Source organism: Mandrillus leucophaeus, unplaced genomic scaffold (genome assembly GCF_000951045.1).
Source record: "Mandrillus leucophaeus isolate KB7577 unplaced genomic scaffold, Mleu.le_1.0 Scaffold101, whole genome shotgun sequence".
Classification (NCBI taxonomy): domain Eukaryota; kingdom Metazoa; phylum Chordata; class Mammalia; order Primates; family Cercopithecidae; genus Mandrillus; species Mandrillus leucophaeus.
The window spans coordinates 1,865,364-1,877,724 of record NW_012098210.1 but is presented as its reverse complement, the minus strand read 5'-3'; the positions used below and the strand labels follow the sequence as shown (position 1 = coordinate 1,877,724).

At 49.8% G+C, this 12,361-nt stretch overlaps 1 protein-coding gene across 1 annotated transcript; it reads right to left on the bottom strand.

Moving 5' to 3' along the window:
• Positions 1–10,217: 10,217 nt before the first annotated feature.
• Positions 10,218–11,113, bottom strand: OXT (oxytocin/neurophysin I prepropeptide). The gene is made up of 3 exons (XM_011974736.1): positions 10,964–11,113; positions 10,455–10,656; positions 10,218–10,370 (listed from the first exon to the last, which is right to left on the bottom strand). The coding sequence occupies exons 1-3, from the start codon at positions 11,081–11,083 to the stop codon at positions 10,315–10,317; spliced, it is 378 nt and encodes a 125-aa protein (XP_011830126.1). The 5' UTR covers positions 11,084–11,113; the 3' UTR covers positions 10,218–10,314.
• Positions 11,114–12,361: the final 1,248 nt, after the last annotated feature.

The following is a 12,361-nucleotide window of genomic DNA, read 5'->3' as shown; positions in this document are numbered from 1 at the left end:
GAGCCCCCCGCCCGCCCTACCGGCGCGCTGTCTGCGCCCGCCCCTGCAGCACGGACAATAAACCTCTGAAAACGCACGACCTCACGTCTGTCTCAGTCTCTGGAGGGAAGAGGGAAGGGGAGAGAGGTGGGAGCGGGGATCCCCGCCACCACGCCGCCCGGCCAGTTCCCGGACCTGAGGTCGCGGACAGATCCACCCCAGAGGAGCAACAGGTCCCGTAGAGGAAGCGATCTGCGACCCGCAGAGGTGTCGCTAGACCGAGGGACAGGGCGAATTGGGAGGCAGGGGAGGGGGAGACGAGAGGCCGAGAGTGGCCTTGGAGGGGGTCGGTTGGGTATCCTCCAGCAGAGGGAAAGAAGTAAAGGCAGAGAGGGGAAAGGCCTGGAGGACAAGACAGCAAGAGACCCAGAGACAGAGATAGCAGAATGATGGAGAGAGATGCAGAGACATTGACAGTGACGGAGAGAAGAGTGAGAGAGGCAGAGGGGACAGGCCAAGGGGTGACCATTCTGTCCCCATTTTCGTCCCAGGAGACAAACCACTCAGGGACCCACCCAGGTCCCGGGATTCCCAGTGCAATGTGTGTTTCACCCAAGGCAGGGCTCGTGTGTGGTGGCGGCGGGAACGTCACCCCAGACCCAGCGGAGACAGCGCCACCTGCTGTCCGTCCAGTGCGCCCACCATAAGGGCACCTCAGCCAGAGTGGGGGGCCCCTAACAGATACAGTTCCACACAACCTCAAGCTCACTTGGACAGACAAGAAAATAACTGCTAAGAACATGTCTGCGACCCTTGACCACAACCATAGAGACCCTGAGCCCCACATTCAGAACCACAGACACACCCAAAGAAACACAGATACAGCTGACAGGAGGATGGGCAGGAGCATGTACACACAGGCTCACGCGCGCAGGAGTGCACTCACATTAGCTCCCGGACATGAAGACTTTCTGCCCTTTGACACGAGCCCCTTTGGCAAAAAGACGTCCAGCAGCTCTCGGCATCTTCCTCTACATCTCTTGGGTTCTCTCACCCCCTTCTTGAACCGGAGGCCTTTCTGGTCCCATCTGCCCTTTCTCTCCTTTGTCTCTCAACCTGCTCTCACCTCCCCGTTCTGCCAGCTCCCGGGCCCCTTCTTGCCTCTCTCCTTGGCCCCTCCACACCCACCTTCTGTCGCCTCACCCCCTCCGACACCTCCCATCCTTCTCTCTCTTGGCCTCCTCTGTTCTCTGAATCCTCTCCTTGGGCTTCCTTTCTCCAGGTCTTGGAGCCACAAGAGGCTGCATCTCCTTCGGGATCCTCTGCAAACTCTGAGGCCAGGAGGGAGTGCAGGAGGAGAGAAGTCCGCCTGGGCCCTGACCCTAACGCCCAGGCTTACGGCCAAGCCTGGTGACTCAAGCAGCCCAGCCTCAGCAGCCCTGGGCAGAGTCCAGGCACATGCCAAGGTCAGGCTCTCTTCCACACTCCCAGGGCTCCCCTTGGCTCTCAGCCCGACCTGGTTCTGGGTTCCTCTGCCAGGCAGTGCCTGGCATGACTGGGTCTAACCAGCAGGAGCAGGGACCATGCAGGCTTGGGTCACTGCCACGACCTCCTGCTCCTGTTTCATGTGGTCCACTCAGAGCCAGCCCCCATCTGGTTGGGGCTAGAGCAGGACCAAACCTAATAGGAATTTATTAACTCTTCCAACTGGGAAGTAGGAAGAGGCAGGTGGCTTGGCTGCACTGAATCCAATCCAAAGTGCTAGTGTCTGGACTTGGGGACAGTTTTAGAATGAGGTCCAGGAACTTTCTCTTCCCAAATACATACAGATTCAGAGACTCCTTTCCCCTCCACTTGTCTTCAAAACAATCAGGCTACTACTTCTGGGAAGGGGTGAGGAAGGTCTGCCCACCCACAATTTGCCCGAATGTCCACATCCCTGAACAGACTTCCACTCTTTCTCCCTCTCCTTGAGTACCCTGATCCAGCTACAGAGCCATTTAGCAGGGAGAGGTCTGCCCTCGTCTGCTCATTCTCTACAGGGCAAACGGGCTACGGCAAACCCACAGCAAGGGTCAAAGCAGTGTTCAAGCCTCCACATCTGCTATTTCATAAAAATGGTAACATTGGCAGTGTCTCTTTTTCTTTTTCTTTTTAAAAAATTATTATTACTATTATTATTATTATTATTATTATTATTATTGAGACGAAGTCTCGCTCTGTTGCCCAGGCTCGAGTGCAGTGGCGCGATCTCAGTTCACTGCAAGCTCCGCCTCCGGGGTTCACACCATCCTCCTGCCTCAGCCTCCCAAGTAGCTGGGACTATAGGTGTCCGCCACCGCGCCTGGCTAATTTTTTTGTATTTTTAGTAGAGAAGGGGTTTCGCCATTTTAGCCAGGATGGTCTCGATCTCCTGACCTCGTGATCTGCCTGCCTCGGCCTCCCAAAGTGCTGGGATTACAGGCGTGAGCCACCGTGCCCAGATTATTTTTATTTTTATTTATTTATTTTTCAGCGTCTACATTAAGGACACAGCAGTGTCTCTTGTTAAAGAACTTCTTGGCCAGGTGTGGTGGTTCACGCCTATAATTCCAGCACTTTGGGAGGCCGAGGTGGGTAGATCGTCTGAGGTCAGGAGTTTGAAACCCCATCTCTACTAAAAATACAAAAATTAGCCAGGCATGGTGGCGTGCACCTGTAGTCCCAGCTACTCAGGAGGCTGAGACAGGAGAATTGCTTGAACCCAGGAGGTGGAGGTTGCAGTGAGCTGAGATAGTGCCATATGTATGTGAGTCTACTTCTGGACTCTCTAATCTGTTCCACTGATTTTTTTTTTTTTTTTTGACAGAGTCTTACTCTGTCGCACAGTCTGGAGTGCAGTGGCGTGATCTCAACAGCCATGTTGTCCAGGCTGGTTTCGAACTCTTGATCTCAAGTGATCTGCCTGCCTCAGCCTCCCAAAGTGCTGGGATTACAGGTGTGAGCCACTGCACCCGGCCTAGATCTATCCTTTCTATAATATTATACTGTTTTGAATATGATAACTTTATCAGGTTGTGTGGCTTTTCCAACTTTGTTCTTTTTCAAAATTGTTTTGACTATTCTAGTTCCTTTGTCATGCTGTATAAATTTTAGAATCAACTTAATGATTTCTACGAAAAAATCCTATTGGGAGTTTAATTAGAATTGTGTTGGATCTTTCAATCAATTTGGGGAGAACTGACATCCTTACTCTGATGAGTCTTCCAAATCAATAAACAAAATATATCTCTCCAGTTATTCAGGTCTTCCATTTCTTCCATCAGCGTTTTATAGTACACCATATAGAATTTGTATATATTATGTAAGATTTCTATCCAAAAGATTTCATATTTTTCACACTATTTTAAATAGTGTTGTATTTTAAAATGTAATTTCCAAGTAGTTATTGTTAGTATATAGAATTATGAAGTATTAATGTTAACTTTGTATCCTGTGATCTTGCTAAATGTACTTATTAGATCTAATAACTTTTTTGAAGATTCTTTGGGATTTTCTACATAGACAGTAATTTCTTTCTTTTTTTTCGCTGAGGATTTTTGCAACTTCTTTCCATGCCTCCCCAGTCAGTGTGACAGCCATGCTCTGCTCAGACTTCATCTTGTTGCATCATGGTCAGGCTATTGTTCCCAGCAGAATCCTGGGGTAATCATGGGGTTCACCTCCTGAATTTCCTTCTGTCTATCATGCCTGAAATAGTTGCTATACATATTTTATCCTGTTTTGCAACTGCTTATGGTAGAGGGGCTAGTCAGTTACCAGTTACTCTGTGGACAGAAGCAAAAGTCCTACCTTAATATTAAAGAGAAATGATTGACCCTTCTGCTTTCATCTTGCTTGGGTCATAGACATAATGCTCAAAGAACAAGTAATAGTTTTGTGACATGAGGACAAAAGGTATATACTAAGGCTGACACAGCAGGAAGGCAGAATGGGTTGGGTTGTGAAGGCACTGTGGAATGGTTATACTACTAGTCCTAAAATGCAACTAGCCCGCAAGTTGCATGAACAAACTGTTAATTCAAGGTGCTATCTGCTGGGTTTTCTGTTACTTACTATAGGTGGGTATAAAAGTAATGGCAAAAACCTATTAGGTTGCACCAATCTAATAATAAATTCAGTCCTAACTGATATAAAATTAGAGCACAGAAAAAAGGTATATAACAACCTAATTTATGACTTAGATTCAAACATCAATATTAGTAAATCAACTGCAAAAGACTAAATAGAAGAGTACATCATGAGCAAATAGGATTTCTTAATGAATGGAAAGATGGCTCAACAATGGGAAATTTATTAATATAATTCTCAAAAGAAGATAAACACTGTCATTGCTAGGAGTTCAAAGAGTATCCAGTTACCTAATACTCTGGCTGAGAATGCTAGCTGTTCATCAAAATCCCTTCTCTCTCCATATTATGTATCTATTGCCACAATTAGATATGGATTAACATGATAAGGAGTAACATATCATGTATTATGTCACATGGGTAACAAACTGCTCCCAAAATGAGGTGGCTTAAACACACCAATTATTATTTCCCATCACTCCATGGGTTGTCTGAATGGTTCTGGGGAAGCTGGCTGGATTTGGCTATCTTGACTGAACTTAGTCATACATCTGTTAGCAGCTGATAGCTCAGCTGTGGAATGTCTCTGTTCCACGTGGTCTCTCATCCTCCAGTAGAGTAGCTAGCCTGAGCCTGTTCTTGTGATGAGACAGAGGAGCAAAAGAACAAACAAGGTGTACAAGACTTCTTGGGGTCTAGGCTCAGCTTAGATCTGCCATTCATTACTTCTGCCATATTCCATTGGCCACAACGAATTGTTTATGACAAACCACCATGGAGACATTTCAAAGTAGGTGGATGAGAACTGATTCAAGGAGTAGAGAAATAGACTTCTCTTGATGGGAGAAATTGCAAAGTCATATTATGGATGCAGCTACAGGGAGAGGTGGAGAATTGGGGCAATTTTTTTGCTCTCTACCACAACTTCTTTCATCGTAATGAAATTATTGCTGGGAGCGGTGACTCATACGTGTAATTCCAGCACTTTGGGAGGCCGAGGTGGGTGGATCACCTGAGGTCGGGAATTCAAGAACAGCCTGGCCAACGTGGTGAAATCCCATCTCTACTAAAAATACAAAAAAATTAGCCAGGCGTAGTGTCACGTGCCTGTAGTCCCAGCTATTCGGGAGGCTGAGACACCAGAATCACTTGAACCCCAGAGGTGGAGGTTGCGGTGAGCCAAGATTGAGCCACTGCACTCCAGCCTGGGTGACAGAGCGAGACTCCATCTCAGAAAAAAAAAAAAAAAAAAAAGAAAAGAAATTGTAGCTATATTTCTCCGCCTCCATTGCAGTAAGGTAGGCCACATGACCATGTTTTTGTCAATAAAACCTGAGTAAAAGGAAAAGTGGTACTTGAAATCTTTTTTTTTTCCCTTTGAGACAGAGTCTCACTCTTGTTGCCCAGGCTGCAGTGTAATGGCACGATCTAGGCTCACTGCGACCTCCCCCTCTGGGGTTCCAGTGAGTCTCCTGCCTCAGCCTCCCAAGTAGCTGGGATTACAGGTGTGAGCCACTGTGCCCGGCCAGCACTTGAAATCTTAAGACGGTGGGTGCACCTCTTACCTTCCACACTCTTTCCCTTTCCACCAGGTGGCATCCACAGCCCTCCAGCCTGAAGCATGCAGGCAGTGACAAGGCCTAGGGGATGACATAACTATATGATGGAAGAAAACTGGTTCCTAAATGTCAGGGTGGAACAGAACCAGGAATGTTCGTGTCAGGCTGATAGAAAAGAGAGGGAAATAAATATCTATCTTCCTTAAGTCCACAGTGTCTCTTTACCATTTGAGTGTTTTTATTACAACCGCCTAACCTTACCTTAACTAACTATAACCCTCAAATTCTGAAACAATTGAAAAATAAAACAAAAGAACTGGCTTATGGAGGCCAGAATACTATCTTTATTATTATTATTTTAGAGATGGGGTCTTCTTCTGTTGCCCAGACTGAAATGCAGTGGCATGATCTTGGCTTACTGCATGTAATCTCCACCTCCTGGGTTCAAGCAATTCAAGCAATAATCCTCCTGAGTAGCTGCAACTACAGGTGCACACCACCACGCCTGGCTAATTTTTGTATTTTTTTGTAGAGACAGGGTTTTGCCATGATGGCCAGGCTGGTCTTGAACTCCTGACCTTACGTGATCCACCCCCCTCAGCCTCCCAAAGTGCTGGGATTGTAGGCATGAGCCACTGCGCCCAGTCAGCCCTCTGTGTTTTAAGGCTGCAAAAGAAAATACTGCAGGCGTTGGATCCCAGGGAAAGAATGGCCCAGTGGGTGGGTGCCTAAGGGGGTGAGGGGACCCTGAAGTCTCTCCCAAGGTGGGGAAAGCTGGGCTGACACCCCTCTGCTCTGTGTCAGAGCCACTGGGGTGGGAGGGAATGTGAGGCACTCAGAGGAAGGAGGGGGGTCCCAGTGGGAGGCCCAGACATCCTGCGAATGTGGCAGGTGGACAGGCAGCTTGGAAAGCGCAAATCCACAGGCTCATGCCTATGCGAGTGGAGGTGGGGGGTCCCTCAGGTGTTCCGTGGGCAGATGCTCCCCTCTCTCTCTGGGTGGTTTCTGAGGGGCCAAAGAACTTTAACCACTTTCCTCAAATACCCCTTTCTGTGTATCAAACTGTTTTGAACAATTTGAAAAGAAGTCCATGTTCTCCACTTTGAGTCAATCTCTTGCTCCCTTGCATGACAAATCTCCCCTCCTCCTCACCCCCAGATGTGAGGTCAGAAGAGGGGCATCCCCTCAGAGCCCCAGCAAAAACCATTCCACGGTGCCGTAGGCCACTGGGGCTTTCAAAAGCCTCACTGCAGCTGTGTGAGGTGGCTCACACCTGTAATCCCAGCACTTTGGGAGGCCAAGGTGGGTGGATCACCCACCCTGGTCAGGAGTTCGAGACCAGCCTGACCAACACCGTGAAACCCCGTCTTTACTAAAAATACAAAAAAATTAGCCGGTTGTGTTGGGGGGCACCTGTAATCTCAGCTACTTGGGAGGCTGAGGCAGGAGAATTGCTTGAACCTAGGAGGCAGAGATTGCAGTGAGCTGAGATTGCACCATTACACTCCAGCATGGACGACAGAATGAGACTCTGTCTCAAACAAACAAACAAAACCTAATACTATGTAAATGCCATGCCAATTGTTGTTATACTGTATTGTTGAGGCAATGATGACAAGACAAAAATGTCTAGACATGCTCAGTAGACAATTTTTTTCATAAATACACAATCCCAGATTGGTTGGTTCCACTGGTGTACATCTCACAGAAAGGACCAACCGTTTAATTACAAACAAAAGTGAACCAATCCCATGTATACAGTTTCATGCATTTTCATAAACTGAGCACACCTGTTTCACCAGCTCCCAGGCCAAGAAACAGAATCTGAGCAGCAACCAGGAAGCCCCTGATACTGTTTCCAGCCACTGCCCACCCAAACCTCGAGGCCCATATATCTTTTTGGCCTGTTTTGTTCCACCTGTGAAGGAAATCTTACGGTGCTCTTCAGTATATGTTTTCAGTCTTGCACCTGTGGGCTCATTCGCCCTGCCCCGCCCTGGTTGCGCCTGAGTGTGGGGAAGCCCCAGGAATGGTCTGTTCCTGTTTTCTTTGGAGTGAGAGAGTAGGCGTGGGCCTTCTGAAGTGCACTGCCTGGTGACATGGGCAGGTGGATGGGGGCGTGTTCTGGGGACTAGGCTTTTATCTGATTCCCAGTGTCTAGAAGCAGGGATAAATGTGGGAAAGGAAAATTAATAAATTTCAAATCACAAGACCCCAGAATCACTAAGTCAAAGGGAAAAGTCAAACTGGGAACTGAGTCAGGCAAAGCTGCCTCCTATTTTATTCCTAAATAAGAAACTACAAAGAGCTACATACTTCCTTCACAATTTACCCACAGGGAAATTGCTTGTGAGCCTCATTTCACCCTGGCAATGTAAATTGATAGCTTATCTTCACAGGTGCAGAACAAAGGCCAGAACTCTTAAGTCATTCCTCTGCTCACCTGAGACAAATGCATACCTGATTTCTCCTTCTGCTGAATTGTTTATGTAAAAATGCAGATTCACTGAGCCAGACTAAGGCATAAGTGACTATTTCTCTACCCCACTCTCACATGTAAATTGTGTATTCAGTGAAAGGCTGAACAAAGATTCAAAAGAAGGCAACCTTTTGTCTCTTATTTCCCTAAGACCTGGCAGCCCCACAACCCCTCTTCGAGTTGTCCTGCATTTCCAGAACAAACCAATGTTCATCTCGCATGTATTAATCAATGTCTTATGTCTCCCTAAAATGTGTAAAACCAGGCCAGGCTCAGTGGCTCATGCCTGTAATCCCAGCACTTTAGGAGGCTGAAGCGGGTGGATCATGAGGTCAGGAGTTCCAGACCAGCCTGACCACCATGATGAAACCCCGTCTCTACTAAAAATATCAAAATTAACTGGATGTGGTGGTGCGCACCTGTAATCCCAGCTATTCAGGAGGCTAAGGCAGGAGAATTGATTGAACCCGGGAGTCGGAGGTTGCAGTAAGCCGAGATCATGCTATTGCACTCCAGCCTGGGCGACAGAGCCAGAGAGCAAGACTCCATCTCAAAAAAACAAAACAAAACAAAAACCAGAACAACAACAAAAACATCAGGCTGTACCCTGACTGCCTTGGACACATGTCCTCAGGGAACCTCCTGAGGTGTGTGAGGTGTGTTCTTAATCAACTTTCTTTTTTTTTTTTAAATGGAGTTTTGCTCTTTTGCCCAGTCTGGATCTCAGTTCACTACAACCTCTGCCCCCGTGGGTTCAAACGATTTTCCTGCCTCAGCCTCCCAAGTAACTGGGATTATAGGCGCCTGCCACCACCCCTGGCTAATTTTTGTATTTTCAGTAGAGTCGGGGTTTCGCCATGTTGACCAGGCTGGTCTCGAACTCCTGACCTAAGGTCATTAACCTGCCTAGGCCTCCCAAAGTGCTAGGATTACAGACATGAGCCACTGTGCCTCTCCCTTAATCAGCTTTCTAAAATGATTGAAACTTTGGCTGGGCACGGTGGCTCACACTTATCAACCCAGCACTTTGGGAGGCAGAGGTGGGTGGATCACCTGACCTCAGGAGTTTAAGACCAGCCTGGCCTACATGGTGAAACTCTATCTCTACTAAAAACACAAAAATTAGCAGCACGTGGTGGTGGGCGCCTGTAGTCCCAGCCACTCAGGAGGCTGAGGCAGGAGAATCGCTTGAACCTGGGAGGCAGAGCTTGCAGTGAGGCAAGATTGCACCATTGTACTCCAGCCTGGGCAACAAGAGCGAAACTCCGTCTCAAAAAAAAAAAAAAACAAAAAACAAAAAAAAACACATTAAGTTGATTAAGACCTGTCTCAGATACTTTTGCTTCACTGATAGGAGATAAAGGTTAAGAGATTTTCTTTGTTCATGTCATTTCTGTGGCCCTGGACTCTCAAGATCCGCTGTCCGCTTGTGAGGTCCCCAGCCCTGACATGTTTTATCGCACAGGCAGGAGTAGGGCTGCCAGGTCAGACCCAGCCCTGGGGACACCAGAGAGAGTCATGCAGGCATTCAAGCCCAGTCCCCGCAGCTTGGGCTCCTCTTCTGAGCATGCCAGTGGCCTCCTGGGGTCAGCTCCTAGGAAACATGGTGGCCCTTCAGCTGCTCCCCAGGACCCGCTCTCCCCAGGCCCGCTCTGCTCCCTCAACTTCTAAGTGTGGCTCAAGCCTCCTTTCAGGGGTCAGGAAGCCATTCAGTGTGCACTGACCACTTCCCGTCGTCATCCCGCTCAGACCCTTGTCTGTATTTGCTCCCTCATCCTCGTCTTTTCGATTTTGAAAGATCCCCTGAAGTGCAGCCTGCTGTAGGCCTCAGCCCAGACTGGGAGCGGGGAGCTGGGGCTGTTCCCACGTCCTCAGAGCCTTTGTGCCCCTCCCTCTTCCAGCCCCTCCAGGATGGTGGCAGCCAGAACAACACCCGCTCTGTCCCCTCGGGCAGCCAGGACACGTCTTCCTTGGCCAGCTCTGAATTTCTGCTCTGAGTGCAACAAGCCACAGGTCCAACGGGCGCGATCTTACAGTCACGCAATGCCCCCTCCCCGTCCCATTTCTGGCACTTAGACACGAGTCGAGTTGGAGGAGAAAAATCTGCTTTATTTTATTTTCACCATTTCTGGGGTGGCTATGCAGGAAGCGAGTGGCGCGCTTCGAAGGTGTTCGGAGCCATCAGGTTTCAGTGCTGGGAGAAGATAGCTTCCATATCGCAGGCAGGGTCGGCATGGCAGCCGTCTGGAGGGAGAGGTGGGGTCAGGAGACCCCCGGCCGCGTCCCCGCCGGCCTCCCACTGGCCCCAGCGCGCCTCGCCCTGCTCACCCGGGCTACAGCAGAGGCCGAAGACGGCGCAGCGGCCGCCGCTCCCGCACGCCTTCTGGCCCGACTGGCAGGGCGACGGCAGGTAGTTCTCCTCCTGGCAGCGCAGCGCCTCGGCCGTGCCCACGAAGCAGCCCAGCTCTTCCGCGCAGCAGATATTGGGCCCAAAGCAACGGCCTTTGCCCCCGGGCCCGCAGGGGAGGCACTGCGGGGACGGGCGGGGTGAGCGGGAGGAGCAGGAGCCAGGGTGGTGGTGGGGACTCGGAGGACCCTGCGAGGTCGGGCGGGGTGCGCAGGGCGAGGATGCTGGGGTCCGGGGCTCGGAGTTCGGGCGGGACAGCGGGGCTGCAGGCGCGCTGGGTCGCCCTCTGGGCCTCGACCGCGGTCAAGGGCGGAGCGTCAACATCCACTCAGCTCCTGGGGTTCTCAGGCGAGGCCGGAGCGGGGCGCGCCCCTGTGGCAGCGGGTCCCTCCCGCCCCGGAGCGCCGCGGGACCAGGGCTGAGGACTTACCTTGCGCACGTCGAGGTCCGGCGCGGCCCTCTTGCCTCCCAGGGGGCAGTTCTGGATGTAGCAGGCGGAGGTCAGCGCCAGAAGGCCGAGGAGACAGCAGGCGAGGCTGGGGCCGGCCATGGTGCGGGTGCGCTGGGTCCAGGGTCGGTGACTGGTGGCGGGCTCTCCGGCCTGGCCTTTTTATGCTTGGGCATTGCGTCGGTGGAGCTCTGTTTAAGAGGTTGGTAGTATGACTGGTCACAGAGGGCCGCCGTGGGTCAGGCTGAGTGTGTACGGGCTTGCCTCTTCATTAGCAGGGCCTGGGCCCGGGTCAAGGTCACCGCGTTGGCTAATGGTCTGGGCACAGAAGGTGAGGTGCCTTGCGGAAGGGAGCAGGCCGGGGTGGCCTGGGCCACTAGGGTGGGACAGGGAGAATTTGAGGTGGGGTGTAGCCCAGCGGAGGACTTTATCCAGCCTCCCAGTACCTCGAGGAGGGGGGCTGGGGCAGGGAAAGTGGACACTGGGACCCCTCCAGGTTGGAGGAGGCTCCAGCAGGGTCTACCCACCCTCTTGGCCCACCACGTATGTGGATCCTTGTCCCTTCTTTTAGGAACATTTCCTCTTCCTAAACCCAAATTTCTGGAAAACGTCTTCACCCTCACCACACAGCAACACCCACTTCCCTGCACCCGGAACTTAGAAAGGAAGAGATCACATCTGTCTCTAATCTGTAACAGATACTCCACCTTTCCTTTCACTACAAATTAGGCAACAAATCACAGCGGAATTAGCAATACCTGTAGCTTTGTCACAAATCGAAATAACAGATAACTTCCTATCACAGCTGTCACAAATGCGTCTATATACTGTTTAGATTCATTATATCTTCAAAATTATCACAGTTATTGGACCACCAGATCTTGCTATCTAATGGTTAATAAAGAAGCACATTTTGACACCACCAAAATGTGTTTTGGCTGGGCGCCATAACTAATGCCTGTAATCCCAATACTTTGGGAGTCTGAGGTGGGCAGATTGCTTGAGCCCAGAAGTTCAAGACCAGCTTAGGCAACATAGTGAGAACCCCCAGCTCTACAAAAAATACAAAAATTAGCTGGGCGTGATGGTGCGCTCCTGTAGTCGCAGCTACTTGGGAGGCTGAGGCAGGAATACCACCTAAACCTGGGAATTCAAGACTGCAGTGAGTATGATGGTACCACTGCACTCTAGCCAGAGTGACAGAGCGCGAGCAAGACCCTGTCTTTTAAAAAAAAAAAAGTTTTAACATTTTGATATCTGAATATAAATATATATATATATATATAGAATATAAATATATATATATATACACACACTAGTACTCACACACTCCCTCCAACAAAATGTTTGACATCAATCCTCTGCTGATAAAAAGTTGTG